At 39.9% G+C, this 16,702-nt stretch overlaps 1 protein-coding gene across 1 annotated transcript in view; it reads left to right on the top strand.

Annotated features, from left to right (window-relative positions):
* Positions 1–594: 594 nt before the first annotated feature.
* Positions 595–16,702, top strand: part of LOC119729370 (gamma-aminobutyric acid receptor subunit alpha-2-like) — a 40,100-nt gene continuing 23,992 nt past the window's right edge. The window contains exons 1-2 of the mRNA XM_038201992.1: positions 595–1,391; positions 14,662–14,804. Of these exons, the coding sequence (XP_038057920.1) occupies positions 1,339–1,391; positions 14,662–14,804 (196 nt within the window). The 5' untranslated portion in view covers positions 595–1,338. The remainder of the gene's footprint in view (positions 1,392–14,661; positions 14,805–16,702) is intronic.

Below are 16,702 nucleotides of genomic sequence, written 5' to 3'. Positions count from 1 at the left end.
TTTCCCCTTCTTCATCGACACTTTTCCATTTATCACATTCTTAAAACGCCGGACATAAATCCATTTATATTCAGGCTTCCTTTTACCGTGGCTGCTACCCAGAGTTGGCATAACCCCGTCCGTTCATATTTTTCTCAAGTATTAAAAAAAAATCACCATGGACAGCCATTTCAATACTGTTATTTCTGGTACTAATTACAAATACACGACATTTCTTCTGTAAAAAAATGCCACAAGGATATTCAACTGATGATGCAATTACACGAAAGCGTTTGCCCGCTAGGTCAGCGAAACAAAAATTATACGCATCGTTTAACACGTTCAAGGTTTATTGTTAACATAAATTTCCATCTCGCTTCTCCACTCATAACAGTTACCAAAAGTGTTACTGCAGGTACTGAACCACAGCTACAGCCGTATGCGGAGAGTAACAACACGTACATACCCCAAGGCCCAACCAGTGTCGGATCTACACGAATGCGAGGATACAAAAAGATCGAGCAATAAAAAGAAGTGTATGGAAATATTACAATTGACCCATGGCCAGATGTCGTCAGTACGAGCGATGGAGCGTCTTTTTCAAGAGCCTCTTCCCTCCGTGTTGCATTATTAAAACTCTTGTACCGCGCGGGAACATGTTCAACGGCTGTGGGAGAATAGTCGACGACAGAGGAAGGAACAACAAGCTCAATTCCTTTTTTTCCCCTCTGTTGGTTGCCTCTGCGCTTACAGGCGGGGAAGCATTTTGTCCATATTTTTCTCGCGTCAGTTGCGAGTGGAGGAGGCGGGACCGCGTGGATTTTATTTGATTCGCACTCCGGTGTTTACAGCGGATTTCTTCCGCTCCGAATAATCCTTTCAAACCACTTGCCTAAATGAAACCATGCCGGAACTCTTCTCCAAACAACCACGCTATTTTTTGATGAAGTAGCAATATTCTCCATGCGTGCTGTGTACGAGTATCGAACGCAGGGACTTGTATAGCAGAGCTGGCAATCCCCCAGTATGCCCTTGTGCGACTCGTGTGGTTTTCCCGCCAATATTTTTGAGGTCACGCGCAGTGACCTCGCATGAAGCGCGCCATCACACACTGGTTTGAAACCAGTCCGGTTTGTTTGCGGTAGTTGCACGCACGCGAGGACAATCCACCACGCGCCGATATCGGTACGGTGCGCTACCGACTGCCAGCCCTTCGCGTCAGGACAAGTGTAGAGGAAAAACTGCCGCATACTTAACTGCTAACGTTTGCCGAACTAGTCTGTTACCTGACTGGGAATCTTGACAGAAATCTTGAGCTGAAATCACAGATTTTCTGAGGGGAGGAAAGACGACGTTGCAATGGGGAGGTTCGTTGTAATGTGCTGCGTGTTGAATTGCCTCGTCGTCCGTTGGTAAGTGCATTCATGTTTGCTTTTTACATAACATGAGCGTTGGTTTAAGTCTTTTACTTCCAAGGAGTTTAAGTCTTTTACTTCCAAGGAGCGATACTTATTTTCTGGTGGTAAAATTAAATAATTCTTTTCAGGACAATCCGTAAGAATAATTTGCATGTCATTCATAAAGACACCATAAAAAAACATCAAAAATGTACATGCAGTCGTGCATGAATAATTGCTGACTGTTTTGTCGTGAAATTGTAATACCAAATGGTAAACTACGATCCGTACTCGTTCATTACAATGAAATAAACTCAATAAATGATGATATCAATTGCTGCGACAATCGATACTCGCCAGGCTCGTAAAATATCACACCTAGATGAAGAAGGTATCTTCTCACATGTTAATATGCAGTTCAAGTAGGCGTCGAAGTGAATTCACTACTGGCCACTCCACACCAAAGAGTGTCATGCTAGCTTCAGGGGGGTCGTACATATATTTTCTCCGAGGGATCGAGGTAGCATAATGAAATGATGTCATCCCAAGCACGCCTCAACCCAAAAGATAGCCTGTGATGATTAGCGTGTGCTGGGAATAGTTTAAGAGGAGCTAAACAAAAAAATGCCGATATGGGTTAGTCCTGCACGCCGTCAGGCCCTCAAGGGAGCGGGGAGCAAGAGCGGCCTAGTCCCGCTCCTTCAGCCGGAAACTCCGGGCCCGTCACCAGTCACACCTGCTTGTTTCGCACCGGCCCGCTGGTCCTTTTCGACAAAAAAAATCCAGTTCTGTTTTTCCCCATCCCTTTTTTTTTCTCCCTCTATTGGTGATATTCAGCTGATGGCATTTCGTCATTTTGCTTTCGGCTTCTTCCTTCCACTTCCTGCATATTTTTTGCCCCGTGTTATATCTGGGCGCTAGTGCCGCCGTTAATTAAAGCTGGCCCGTCGGTATATGCAGGGCAGAGAAAATGCCGGATTACGGTATGATATCAAGAGGGGTATTGGGCCTGACAACCTGTTTAAAATCCTTGGTGCTTGTCTGAGCTCGTAAAGAAACTGCAGTCACGGAGAAACATGATCTAGACGCCGCTGTCTGCAATTAAGTACGTGGGGGGAAAATACCAAACACGAATGGAGTACAAATCGGAACACCATTCGCAAAATAGTTTGACATTATGCTTGTCTTATATTTAGCACACCACGTAATGGCAATGAGGCAAACTTTAAGCACTTAATAACTCATAAAATTGAAGCTATCAATTATTCGTTTGCTTGAAAACAAATGCAATAAATATCTTAAGTCATGTGCATTTCCATAAAAGCACAAAATTGTTTGACGAGAACTCTGTTTCTTTGGAAGAGAACCGACAGGAATGATTTTGGTGCTAAATTATTTTGATTTTTAAAAAAAGTTTTGAATTCTGTATTAAAAGTATATGTCATGCCATTTTATATAGCGTTGTGTGCGTTTGTGGGTATTTGTCAGTTAAAATATTTGTGATGGATAGTCATGGCTCATTTACATACGGCATCATTAGCATATTCAAATGAGCACTGTTTGCGGCACATATCTTTTCAACTTGGGAAGCAACGCTTCGGTGGTGAATAGATTGTTCAAATTTTATTTAATTACAAACTATGAAGAAATGATATAGTAATATCATATTTATCAAAATATTTTGCCTTCTGTTTTTTTACTTTCACCGTGCTTTGTTCATTCTAACTCATCTTATGTAACGTCAGTGCGTGTGTGCATATTCATACTTGCAATCGGTTCGTTATTGCATCCACATCCAACGATACGTTACTTATTTGCGAGGAGTTGCAATGAATATTTCAAAAATATCAGCTTCATTTACACGGCATGTCAAGGTTGGTGGTACATGAAGAGAGATGTCCAGCTCGCCACAAATCAATATGTACGTGTGTCATATCTGGCGTAGGGTATTATCTCTTCCTGTGGGCCTGACCATGCGGAAATTTGAAAATTAAAGAGGAATTTGTCGTACTCGCTGGATTTTTTTCTGCAAAACTTATTTTAAAAAAGTCAAAATTGGTATCGAGACAACGGTTTTCAGAGGACATAAGTGTCAGGCGCGGTTCTAGTGCCTATATTTGAGGGGGAGAGGGGCTAGCACGGGTGGTTCCAGACATTTTTGCAGGGAGGCGTGCTGAAATGTAGGCCAGTTTTGTTTCTCTGGAATCTTAGGCCTCCAAAATCAATAGGTGGAGGGAGAGGGCTCGTACTATTTTCAATAGGGAGCACTGATAAAATCCTACAATCAGGCACACTATAGTACCTAATAGTGTACAAATGCACCCTTCTCACGACTATTCGGGGAGACCGTTCGATCGACTCCCTTTTAGGGGAAAATATTTAATTATAAGAGAAAAACACTTAAGAGTCGCACACATCTAGGACACGTTGCCACTTTTTTTACCGTTCTTTAATTCCTACCCTTAATTTGTTGTATGGACGTTTTAAATGACTAAGAAATACTTGTGCAAATATCTAATTTTCGTCGAAAGGTAACACCTGGTATGAAATTTTAATATTATGATATGATTTTCCATTAAAAATCGTATAATGTAGGAACTGCGCCCCAAATACACGACGCCCTCCTAAATCACCTAAACACCCAATTAGCCAATAAAAATGTCAAACCGTCTTCTTGAAATTCCTAATAGCAAGACGATATAATGTAACTGGGGCAGTGCGCATTAAAGTAGCAGTATCAAATGCTCGCTCTGGGCTACAATATTAAGTACGACAGAAAAAAACATGATCTTCTGTTATATTTGGGGTGTCGCAGACGTGCATAGTAGAAGGATTCGGCAGGTCATACTTACCCCTTTGGCATGCCATGACTGTGCTCCGGAGCCAGTCTAATTTGATTCTCTGCAATTTATTTCCCATGATGCAAGCTCGATAGTCCGGTGGCTTAGAGCTAATTTTGGGCAAGATCGTGACACGCCGGATTAAAGCACCAAATTTGGTACACTTACTCTATAGGTCCCTAGAAGATATTCTAGAGGGGGTGCCCGATTTTGGGGGCCTAGGTCAAGGTCAGGCCAAGGTCAAAGGTCACAAGGTGTACAATACTGCATATAGTTGTCGTAAATTTCCCCAAAAGTCTGAAATTTAAAGTTCTGAATTGCATAAAAGGATGTCTGGCAACTATAAGACCAACCATATCAGAAAAAAATCCATCAAAAAACCTTTGCCCAACAAAATAGTGGAGACTTCGCAATTTCCAAAAATGATGACTCAGCACTTTTTAGAAAAAAAATTAATTTCTCTTAAAATTGAAGAGAATGCACTGCACTATTACAATCTTTCCACATCGATAGCTTTGTATCATCATAAATCTCAGCAACTTACGGATTAGTTGGCTATTCTCCAGCCATTGGCTCCAGTCCAAAAAGTTAATGAGTTTGTATACCTCTTGACTAAATTTTCAAACTAGCTCTACATGTATTTTATTGTTTTCATCATTGAAAACTACTATTTGGCATAATAAGGTATGCATATTTATAGGCATTTAGGTTTAGCGACTCGCAATTTTCAAGTTTGGTCCGAAGTACACTTGAGCTTTCATGGAATGAAAAGCGCTCTTGTAAATCTTTTGCTTTGTGAATTGTGAATCAATCACACACAAGGTATAGGACATAATTTCAGCAATGGTAGGCAAACTCAATCAATGAGCACATCCGGGTGCTAATTATTATGCAAATAAGAAAAACGACTTTGACACATGTCATTACAGGTATTCAGCTCCTCCGTATACATGTACATACACTGTATAAATGTAGGTTTACGTATAGGCTACCGTGCCACCGTGAAACAATGACAAACAAAGAATAAAAATGTGATCTGGAACGACCAATACATTTTTAGAAGAAAAAACATAATAGAAAGCCAGAAACTGACCATTCACTTTTATGTCTTGTGAGTTAAAAGTGATATACGTATATACAATACATACTTATACAGACATCAGCTATTAAATCATGATTGAAATCAAACTAACGTTGTAATTATAATAATTAATAAACAATGTATAATTAATAAATCAAAGGAAGAGCGTTAATTATGCTCGCTAGTATCCAAGTGCCGTAGTAGTGATGCAAAAAAAGAACAAAGTTCCCTTTTCTATAACTTTAACATGACAGAAAGCAAACTTTCTAAAAAGTGCTGAGTCATCATTTTTGGAAATGGAATAAACTCCCCTATTTTGTTGGGCAAAGTTTTTTGGGTGGAACTTTTTCTAAAAGGTGAGGTCTTCTAATTGTCAGACATCCTTTGATACTATTCAGAATTTAAAATTTCAGACTTTTGTTGATATTTACTACAACTACATACCGTATTATACACCTTGTGACCTTTGACCTTGGTCTGACTTTGACCCAGGCAGCTAAAATCGGGCACCCCCCTCTAGAATGACTTCTTGGGACCTATGCAGTAAGTGTACCAAATTTGGCGCTTTAATCCGGCGGGTCACGATTTTTTCCTCAAGCCACCGGACTACGAGTGCTGTCCATATTTGGCGACTCTTTCACCGTAATGGTTAAAACTCTCAGCTGCGGTTTGCATGCAGAACCTTAACAAAGCAATATTGGTGTAAATGTTGTGGACTATCAGCCTATTCAAGCAAAAAAAAAAACACTGCGTTTTTTCACAACTAAAAGGTCCTTACTGAACAATTCGGGTAAAAGGTCTTGATATTTGCTAATTTGGTTGAATTGTCGAGTTAAGTACCAAACAAAAATAAAACCTTTTATTAAATCGCTAAGGGATTTTTTTTTTTAACAAATTGCATTTGACTGAAAGTTGTGTGAACTTATTTAAATAATTTTCTTTTCAGGCTTAAAATTACAGCCATATTGCTAGAAATCTGTAGACTGCTAGGATCTTTAGATCAGAGGTTTTAACCACGTCTGAGGGTAGGCGTTGTAGTATTTTGGGGCGGCGCGGTAAAACATCCGCAGATGTAAACCCAATGAAATTAATCCCATAGAACAATATAATGTTATTATTTCCGTGCGGGAATGAATTATCCACCTCATTGAGAAATGAATTATTAATTGATAACCTCTAAATGTCGTGAAGGGATTGTAGTAAATCATAGATAAACTTACGAATGGTACAATAAGTTTCAATATTGACATAAAATGGCGAATAGAGGGTATTCGTATACGCTGCACAAATCATTTCGTACTCACTTCAAAATCCATGTTTGATTCCTTGATTTAAATTGCACTTTCCTGTGAAAACATCGGGTGTTTTCTTTCATTATGTCAAGATTAATTTATCTGGTATTTTTCTTCCGATCTTTAGAAACTGTTTTTCCCCCCAAGGCTTTCAGGATTTCAGACGACTGATTAAAGCAAGAAGATTATGTCAATACGGTTTAATAAATGCGAAGCTCGTTCTCCAAATAACGAGGTTCTCTGGACAACAGGAGATTGAATATCTGGCTTCCCTTGACATTTGTAAAAAAAAAAAAAAAAAAAAAATCTTGCCTGGATTTTGTCGCTTTCATAATAGGCCATATATCTCCCTGAGCACGGCCAGGTTGTTTGTATTGCCAGAATGTCTGTATGGCTCATGTCTTTTTCGAATTCGGCTGTACCACTGGGCTAAGCAGACAAGGAGTTGCTCTTTGATCGATGCACCTTTTGGGGGATTACAAATAGCAGGACTGACAACCGTAATGAATAATGTGGTTCCTGATGATGGACTGTAGCTGTCAGCAAAACAACTCTAAAGAAACATATTGGATGAATATTAGAAAGCGGTTGAAAGAATGTACTTCGGAATGTTTCATTGATATAATCTATCTTGTTTAGGGTTGTTGTTGGTTCGGGGGGGGGGGTTAAACCACATGTATTTATACATAGTTCGCGATTTTGACGAGTGTTCTGGTTATAATTTTTTGCATACAAAACTTGTGTTTAAATTAATGAAACTATAGACTGAACTTACTTTTTTTCTCAAGCAAGGGTTGTTCTACAAAGGAATCTATATGTAGGTTGGTTTTTAGGCGCCGAGTGATAAAGTTCTCGCAGTAATTTTGGAGTGACGAAGATAGACGTACTACAATCAACCCTTTACTCTATACGGCACAGACACGCGAACGTTCTCGATTGCATCCAGCTATTGCATATTTAGTAGCAGACGATCGAGTCGTATAAATTGCAGGAATCGAATCCAAAGCAAAAAAACGTGAAGGCAATCGCGACGTCAAAACGGCATCGGTTGCTCCGAATACGAGCTGTAAGTGATTTGCTGTCGCCACCAAGGGTCGTGACAGAATAGGAAAAAAGTAGGTCGGGATGGCGAAGGAGTGATAGCATTGAAATGCGAAACGGGAGGCCAGCCAAGCCTCGCAAGGTCAGGTCCGAGAGAAAAAACGAGAATTGAATTTCTTCTATTATTATCGCGCCGGAAAAATGCGCGCGTTACCCGTGCACGGGAAATTGTCCCGAGTTTCACATAAAAACTAAATTATGCAGTTTGAAATAACTTCCTCTGCCGAGGGTCGGCGATGAACTCCAGATAATTATAGGTTTAGGAATAATGTAAAAGGAAGGAAGTGTATGAATTCATTGTTTGGGGCAATAAATGGCAGCGTTGCAAGTCCAAGGACAACTTCGTAATTTTGTGTCGTTGTGGAAACCATTCCGGCTGTTATTGTCATATTATGTGATGTTGGACGCTGAGGCAATGCGGGCCATAATTGCGTGGTACTAATTTATTTTACTGCCGCCTCTTAAACATGAAATTGATTTTTTGCTATTAACGTGAAAGTCCCGTCGTTTTCCTTATACAGATTGAAACTATTTTATAAGTTTGTATGTACAATGTTTGTCGTCAGAAGATACCTTGTAATAGCATGATTTAAAGCATCAGAAGCATGTATTTGTAATAATGATGGTTTTTTTTAGGATCTTCAGTTAAACGTGCTTTATACCATGTCTCTGGTATGCCCATCTTTAAGGCCAGAACTTATTAGAACTTAGGGTCAGCTTGCAAGTTCTTGACTTCTCGAACGCAACCTCATAGTCCAGAAGATGTTGTGGTTTAGTTTCTTAACTTTCTTGAGGTCAACCTTGAGGTCTCCTTGTAGTCTCGCAAGTTCTCGAAGTTAATCTGGTAATGTCTGGAGTTTCCCAGGAAAGTCTCGGAAGTCCTCGTTATTAGTCCCGAAAGCATCTTGCTGCAATCTCGTCGATTCTGGACGACAGCGTTTTATTGGCTCTGCACTTGCACTCTTCCTTCTCAAATGGTGTGTACTCTATTTCTGGAAGACTCATTAGGCCGAGGAGTCATCATCCGGTTGCTAAGATACCATCTCTTGGCGGGGTATCCATGTATCAGAAGCACGCAACTACCTAATCCGATACTCCGCCGACCTCCCGTGGTTCGATTTTTATCGATTTGAAAAATGTGCTGGAGACACCCTGTTCTGGTGGGTGTAGATGACATTTGTCAAGTGTTATTACGTGTGGATGTGCAATCAGTTTGAAGATCTCATTTTCGAAGGTGTTTTATGTTCTCTAGTCTGGGCTTGCTAGAAAAAAACATATCCTGGTTTAAGTGTCGGTAGCAGGCGCAGTAATACTTTATAATTCTCTTCTCTTTTTTCAGGATAAATAGTAAAGAGATTTGAAAGAAACCTTAGGTGTTACCAAACTACAGAGAGAAATAACAAGCCGAAAATGTTACATGCATGTGAATGCGTTACTTGTGAAATGCTACATGTATATATCCTGCATTGTAATATTCTGTTTCGTGCGAATGTTGTCTTGACAATGTACATGCCATCCCTGTTGCAAGGGTGTGGCCATTCTTTCGGTTGACGTTTGTGTATACCAACTATGTGGGTGTTTTCAAATAAAATCATTTTCCATCTCTACCTTGGGCTGATTTTGCCCATTCCAAATCTGTGATTTTCGATGTGATTGCTCTTGTGCATCTTTTCATCAAATTTATACTAAAGTGGTGAAACAAATTGGAGTTTCATGGGCCGTTTTGATGTTGTAGAAGTGCAACTGTACATGCGCACAATAGACCCAAAGGTCATCGCGCATGCGCTTTTCGCACTTGATACTAAGTACACATTTGCACCACTCCAAATATACTAACCATGGGTGACTGTAGTTGAGGTACGTGCCTCTCCCCGCTAAACACACCGTGTTTCCTCCTACTTTGTCACGTTGCCATGAGTTTGATGGAAGAGTCGGGTCTCCCTGATAGCTATTTAATAAAAACAAGTGAGAGAGAAGAAAAGAGAGTTGCTCGTGCCTGGGCATGTGTCATGTCTGCCGTCACGCTGACAATGTCATCAGTCAACTTAAGAAAAAAGCACCATCTTTCATCTTCAGTCTGAGAGTAAATGAAAAAAGGCACAGGGTCAAGTAGCAATATTAAATTTGGCTTCTAAATTTTATTTAAATTTTGGTTTCTCGTGTGGCTGTTTTTTTTTTCATTTTGGTATGAATATGCTGCATTAATTATTTAGTATTTTGTTTTGCATTGCATTTTCACAGTACTTTAATGTGACCAAACCTATAATTGCATGGTGAAGATAAGTAAGCGGACAGTGATAGATTTGCTGCTCGAAAAATATGATCACTGTGCATTGGGCACTCACAAGGAATCTAGTTGTAACATTATACTGACGATGGGATACTGTCGTGTGATGTTTTAAGCCGCTCATAGATTGACCTTCCGTTGTCCATCACTCATACTCATATCCAGGGATTAGCCAAAATGGCGTCTTCATCGTACCCAAAGTAATATCCTAATAATGGACTACATCTGATGCTTCCCAGATGTAGGTTAATTATTTCCCCGATATTTGTTATGCTATAATTTTGATTTTAAAATTCCCGTTTCTGGGGCTTTGACTTTCACAGCATCTTTTGTCCATTATACGCATTCATGTCTCACTGGATACTGATGAGACAATTTATCACAAAATCTGTCATATCATTTTATGTAAATTGTTAACCACTATAATAATTTAACAGCAAATTAACTTCATTCGAAATACACTTGATTTTCTTTAAAATTAAACGTTAAGAAACGTGAAACCATGCAGGCTGTCTGTTCCCGTGTATAATGAATCGATTGCACAATTTAACAAATTATACAAATATAGCCCATCCATCCAGTTGGAATAACGATTTTATATTTTCTAGAATATAATTACCCACCTCCATTCTCGCACGCAGGCTTGATTTTTGTGAAAACCTTGATTTCTTTATCAAATTATATCTTGACGCAATAACTCGGGTGTGAAAACCCAGCGCGAGTGGCTCTTTAATGTAATTGTGCCGTGTCATGACCCTACATTCGATGGACACTGGCGTCAGTCAGCCGGAAATCCAGATCGGGCAGAATTCCCAGTTGGGTCCATACATTACGGTAGTGGTTACATGCGAGAGCGATTACATGTATATGAGTTCTTAATCGGGCAGGAATTCACATGAAACATTCTTAATTGGGCCAGTATTTATAATACAGGAAAACAAAACCTATATACAATAGAAACAAAAATAGGTTATATAAGGATTAGGTTAGGTATATTGGTTTGGTTTTATCACTTTGGTTTCAGTGGTAGGTCCATATAACCCGCACGGGTTTGGTTCCGCTTGAGTGATTTTGTTTGGTTGGTTTGCGCTCACCAGTTCGAGTTCCGTTTCGTTATTAAGGCTTGGCTTAGTTCGGCTCGGCTGAGATCTGTCGGTTTGGTTCATTTCGGTTCGATGGTTTTGCTTTGGCTTGGTTTTTGTAATTGTCGTGTGGTTCGAGCAGTTCGGTTTGGTATGGTTAAATTTGATCGGTACGTTTCGGTATGGTTCGGTTCAGATCGGTTTGGCTTGATTCAAACCGTTTGGTAAGGTTTGGTTCAGTTGAAATTGATTTTTTTACTCGTTTTGGTTCGGTTTGCTTCGATCAGCTGTTCGGTTCGGTTTAGTCTGATATGAACAATTCAATTTGGTTCGGTTCGAATCGGGTAGGTTTTATTCGAACAGCTCTGCTCAGTTTTGGTTCGGTTTGGTTTGATTCCAACGCTTTGTTTCGCTTCGGTTTGTTTTCGGTTTGGCATGGTTTAGTTCAGTCAAGGTTGTCAGATTTGGTCCTAGCTGTAAATTGAACACACTCTCTTAGTTTTAAAATTTTACCAGGCCTTCTTATGTCAAAATGGAGCATAATTCACTTGTTTGACTTGCAGGGCTTGCTATTCCTTGTGGCTTAAGATCAGAAGACGTGAGTAATCTGCTCTATAATCCTCGATCAGATAACTCGCAGCACATCTCTCAGTATGGATTCTAGATTGCATTCATCACCCTCTAGTGGTCCAAATCCCATCGGGTAACGGTAGCGTCCTACTTTTACTCAAAGGATTTTGTCTAGCGTGACTGCCCCATTTATTCTTGGCCTTATGACCAATAACTCTTGAGATATGAGGACAATTTATTAAAATGACAAGAATTAGTTACGGCATATGAGTTTCTTTCCGCTAATCCTGTATTATGCAATTAGTCTTTGGTCCCAGACGAAACTCGTTTAAATGGTCATACTCAATGGGCTTTGGAGACATTAATCGTTGGAAATAATTTTGAGGCAAAACATATTATAATTTTCAAATTTCTAAATACATGTGGTATTAAAATCTGCTTTGTGCATAAGAACCTTATATCTCTTACATTTGTGAAAGTTCACTTCTCTCTGCTTGTTTTCCTTGTCAGGGAATATTTAGTGCAGTATTTCGTCCCATTTTGTATCGAAATATCGAAGTAACCCTATCGAGATATCAGGCACATTTTCTAGTGATGAATTAGACTTTAACAAATTCCTTTTGTGTTTCAAATGGCAACAAGCAACGAAGGTGAATTGTCTGCATTCGTTCACTTCAGACCTCATTAAACTTAAACTACTGACTGACCTGAAATGTTTCAAGGCATTTCCTCTGGTTACGGAGTCAGAACCGATCAATAAATAACCCTTCATTATCAATTTGCTTTTCCTTTAAGATCTTGATAATCAGCGCACCTTCTTTTTTTTTGGCCGACTTGGAAAGTAATTGATCAGATAATGTCACGAAGTTAAACTCGTTTCAATGCGGTGCGTCAACTCTCGGTGAAATGATGTCACGACCACATGTTTCGCAAGCGATTGTCCCCGTTTTTTTTACCTCTCCTCCTTCCCACGACGATGTCGTTGCACTGTGGTGGTTTGATCGACCAATTATCGCCTGATGCGCTCGAATCTAGGTGTGTTGAAGAGCACGACACCGGGGTTTCGTCCGGGGCTTGTGTTTGCCCGGCTAATGCAATCTGCGGCACCAATTTACCGCCAATTTGGGCCGAATGGGGAGTATCACAGACGGTTGTGTCGAGTGATCTATAACGGTGGCCTGGAATTCATGACTGTAGCTGGGAGTCAAGGTTCTGGCTCCGGTGAATATAATTCACGGCATTTAATGTTATTGTCTTCATCAAATGTCAGAATTCATGTTCAACACTAAAAGAAACTGTCTCACATTTCAGACTTGTAAGGTACAAGGTTCAGATTGCAGCACCCCAAAACAATGTTTAACAGAAAATTCCAATCCCAAGATATAGCACACAATGCCCAGTCCCTGCATTTTGTCACGAAGTACAACATGACTACATCTTGATAACGTTTATAAGTGGATGTAAACTTTTCCCAACATGCCCTGCGATTTAAGCAGAAATTTCGCTGCCAATGGCAATTTTCTGTACCGCAAGAAAATTGCAATATCTGAAATGGTAAGGCGGAGTTGATATAGAAGCCTGGTAAAACATACAGATATTTCTATGAAACCAGAGGTGAAGCGCTTTGGGGAGCTAGCCAATATTCCCGCTAAATATCAATCGAAACATTCACTGCCGACGCCGTGCAATGTCTGTTACCAAGGGCCTGTATGCCACGCAATCAAGCACTTTCATCAAGCGATTTCGGGCCAGAAATTGACATATCTTTTTTTTTCGTCAGCAAATCTAGGTCAAATTCTCAACGGACCTCAAACTGAAAAACCAACGAATAAAAAAAAAAAAATTTGAGCGGTGCATGTGCGGCTCAGATGGTCCGGCTAAAAATAACAAGACGTCCCTTTTTCCCGGTATAGAGTGTGGGCTTAGTTTTTCTTTAAATGGAGGTTATTGTCTTAGATGTCTGATTGACGTCACTGCTTATTGCAGCTGGGACACCGTTGGAGGTCCAATTAATTATTACCAGAACGACCTACAGTAATTACAATTCGTATAGCGCACAGCATGTGGGAATATTTGGTCAAATAGACGAGATACAGTTTTTCTGCTTCGGTAGTATCAGTGGTTGCTTCAATTGACACTAATAACAAAGCATTAGTTAGAATAATGAAGATGGGTTATAGCCTTTTTTGTATTTAATCGGTACAGTGCATATCTAACTTAATCGTGGATGAAAGATTTGGCCCGACTTAAGGGGTGATTTTGTTTTTCTCTCTCAAAAAAAAGAAAAACATGGCTTTAAATTACACGCTGTTTCATGAATATTCATGATGAAGATATTACGTCATCTAAGGTACGCATCAGTACTTTGCCTTTGTTTTCTATTAATTACGTGAATGGATTTGGCCGTTCGATATCGCATCTGGACTTCCGTACCACTGGTCATCTTATCAAAATAACAGTTTGGAATTTGAATTGATCTGTTCATGGTGACCCTGGCTAGAATCTGGACTTTTAAGGCAGATTCCTGAAGTGAACGTAATTGAGACAAGTTTTTGTTGAGGCCAAATAAAAATATATAGTTTCTCGTCCGGGTTTTTAAAAAAAACAACGGAGGCGGCCTTCTCCCCCCCCCCCCCACAGATGGCAGATTTTCTAAGATGGCGGATGAATTCTTTCATTTTCTCGACTCCTTTGATGATACTTTTATATCCAAAGGGACCGTACCCTTCTAGCAGATTTTGAACGTGTGTACATACCTATTTTTTTTGCTGGAATCAAAGAAAAAGTCAAAATATATTGAAAACTTATGATTTACAAAAAAGAGGCGGGCGGGAAAAGGAAGCAGATGGGACGATAAACTGGTTTATTTTTTTACTTTCCCTTAGGTTTGATTGCAAACTTTTGAACTTTCCTCCGTATGGTGTACAGTTAGCTTTATTTTCCCCATTTGATTAGTCTTACAGGTATAGCTCTTATTTCTTGAAACCGCAGAGTGAAGTTTCACAAAATGTTGCCTTTTTCGATCTGCCTAGTATCTTGGGTGCGTGCAGCGGTCCTGGTGGTGGGTACGAGTACAACACCAACAAGCAAGAGGAACAGGCCAGGGAGAACATCACACGTATCCTGGACCACCTGACTACCAATTACGATAAGAACCTACGCCCTGGTATCAAAGGTATAACGTCTTGTATGTGATGAATTGTGTTGGTGTAAATGAAGACTAATCAGTATTGTATACCGGTGTTGTGTTAGTGTTATTTCGGTGTAATAGTAGTCATAGTGGTGGTGTTATGTGTATTTTTTTTATTGATAAAGGTGGTAGTACTGGTTTTGACCTATACTGCATTAAGGGTTAGGGACAGAATTTTGTTGGTGTTGGCATTGGTTTGTATGTGACTGCGTGCTATTTGAAGTTATATTGATCATGGTCTTGAATATAATTTAGATTGGGTATGTGTGTTTTCACTTGGCATTGGTACTTGTGCCACTCTGGGTTATTTTGTTGTTTCGGTGTGTGTATGTTTAATTAGATGTCGATATTTCTGTTCGTGGTAATATTTTGTTGGTGTTAATTTTGGTTTTTACCCTCTGAGTTTCGTTTTCTTCACCAACAAATTAATGTCCTTCCATGTAGTGTTAGCAAACCCGATGTGTTGTATACAAGCGCTCTAAAAAAAATAACACGGCATATCATGTTCACGGCAAATTAAATACATAATTCTGTGTCACTCCGAAAATGTCCATAGAATATGTTTCAGATTATAATAATAATATCAGGCAGACAATCCGAAAATGTCAAAGGTTTTAGAAGGCAGATTGTGGCGTTTAATGTTGCAGTATCAGTAGCGGATCTAGAGGGGGCATGGGGGTCGCAACCCCCCCCCCCTTCAGCCACTGACTTATGTTGTGAAACTAATAAAATGGGCCAAAAATAATAAATAGAATGCTAATGTTCCTACATTTATTCTCAGACTGCCTTAGAATACAGAAGAAAGCATCTTAGATTTCAAAATCTCCCCGGGGCAAGCCTTCACTCAACCCCAACTTCAAAGCAGCCCCCCCCCCCCCCCCCACCGTTTTCTGAAAGCTAGATCCGTCCCTGAGTGGATCAGTCGATGTTAATAACTTACCAAAGTATCTTCTGAACGCACGAACTACGTTATGTATGTCACAGCTTGAATGATTGGATGAATCGTTCAACATGTCGCAAGGGCCTACCCTTTAATCTTAATTTTTCCTTTAATTGCAAAGCAACGCAGGCACGGCGATTGTTCAGCGCCATTGAGGTCACCCCAGTTCAGGTAATTTTCCTCTCCCCGCCCCCCCCCACGCCCTCCCCACTAAAAAGCAGTAATCCACCGCTCGAAATTGTGTCGAAAAAGAAAAAAAAGATGAAATGCCTAGAATGATTAGAAGAGAACGGTTATGACAAGGCTTGCAAATGGGTGCAAAGGGCGTTATAGGAGTTAATCGCTTTACGTTCGCTGCATGTGTAGAGGCATTTTCATCCACGATTTTCGTTTCCAAGAAGCCTACAATTTGTTGTGCTAATCAAAGCCATTTCTCCAAGTGTGCGTACTTGTTCATATCGCCTATCGCTGCGAAATTTCATGTTGACGATCAATGTCTCTCGCTTGAATATCGACCGATTTGTAATAAATGGCTCTTATTTTTGAAGGCAAATTTTTCTGCCTGCTTGGGTATAGATTGATGAATGTTAGATTTAATTCCGTGCCGCAAGACACATTTTCAAAAACCCATTAATAACGTACACTTATCAACGTGATACATTACTTATGACATTCGGGTACATTATAAAGCCACATGTCGGCAATCCAAATCGGAATAATTAATATCCATCCCAGACACATGCTGAAGTTGAGTCAACTTGAACACAGTGGCGTAACTGCCAACACGCAGCACTTATCTCTGATCGCTTAAAGCCTATTTTCGAAGCGGCTAGTGTTATTAATATCAAATTAAACACAGACTCAACACACACTCCAAGAATAGTCGATGCAGGTAAATAATTGGCAAAACGACTGTTTTCCGTTTCGACACGTGCACAAGTGT

The sequence above is a fragment of the Patiria miniata genome, unplaced genomic scaffold, assembly GCF_015706575.1.
Source record: "Patiria miniata isolate m_02_andy unplaced genomic scaffold, ASM1570657v1 HiC_scaffold_20, whole genome shotgun sequence".
NCBI classification, from domain to species: Eukaryota; Metazoa; Echinodermata; class Asteroidea; order Valvatida; family Asterinidae; genus Patiria; species Patiria miniata.
Note: the sequence above shows the minus strand (reverse complement) of the source record. Positions and strands in the feature narration are given on the sequence as shown.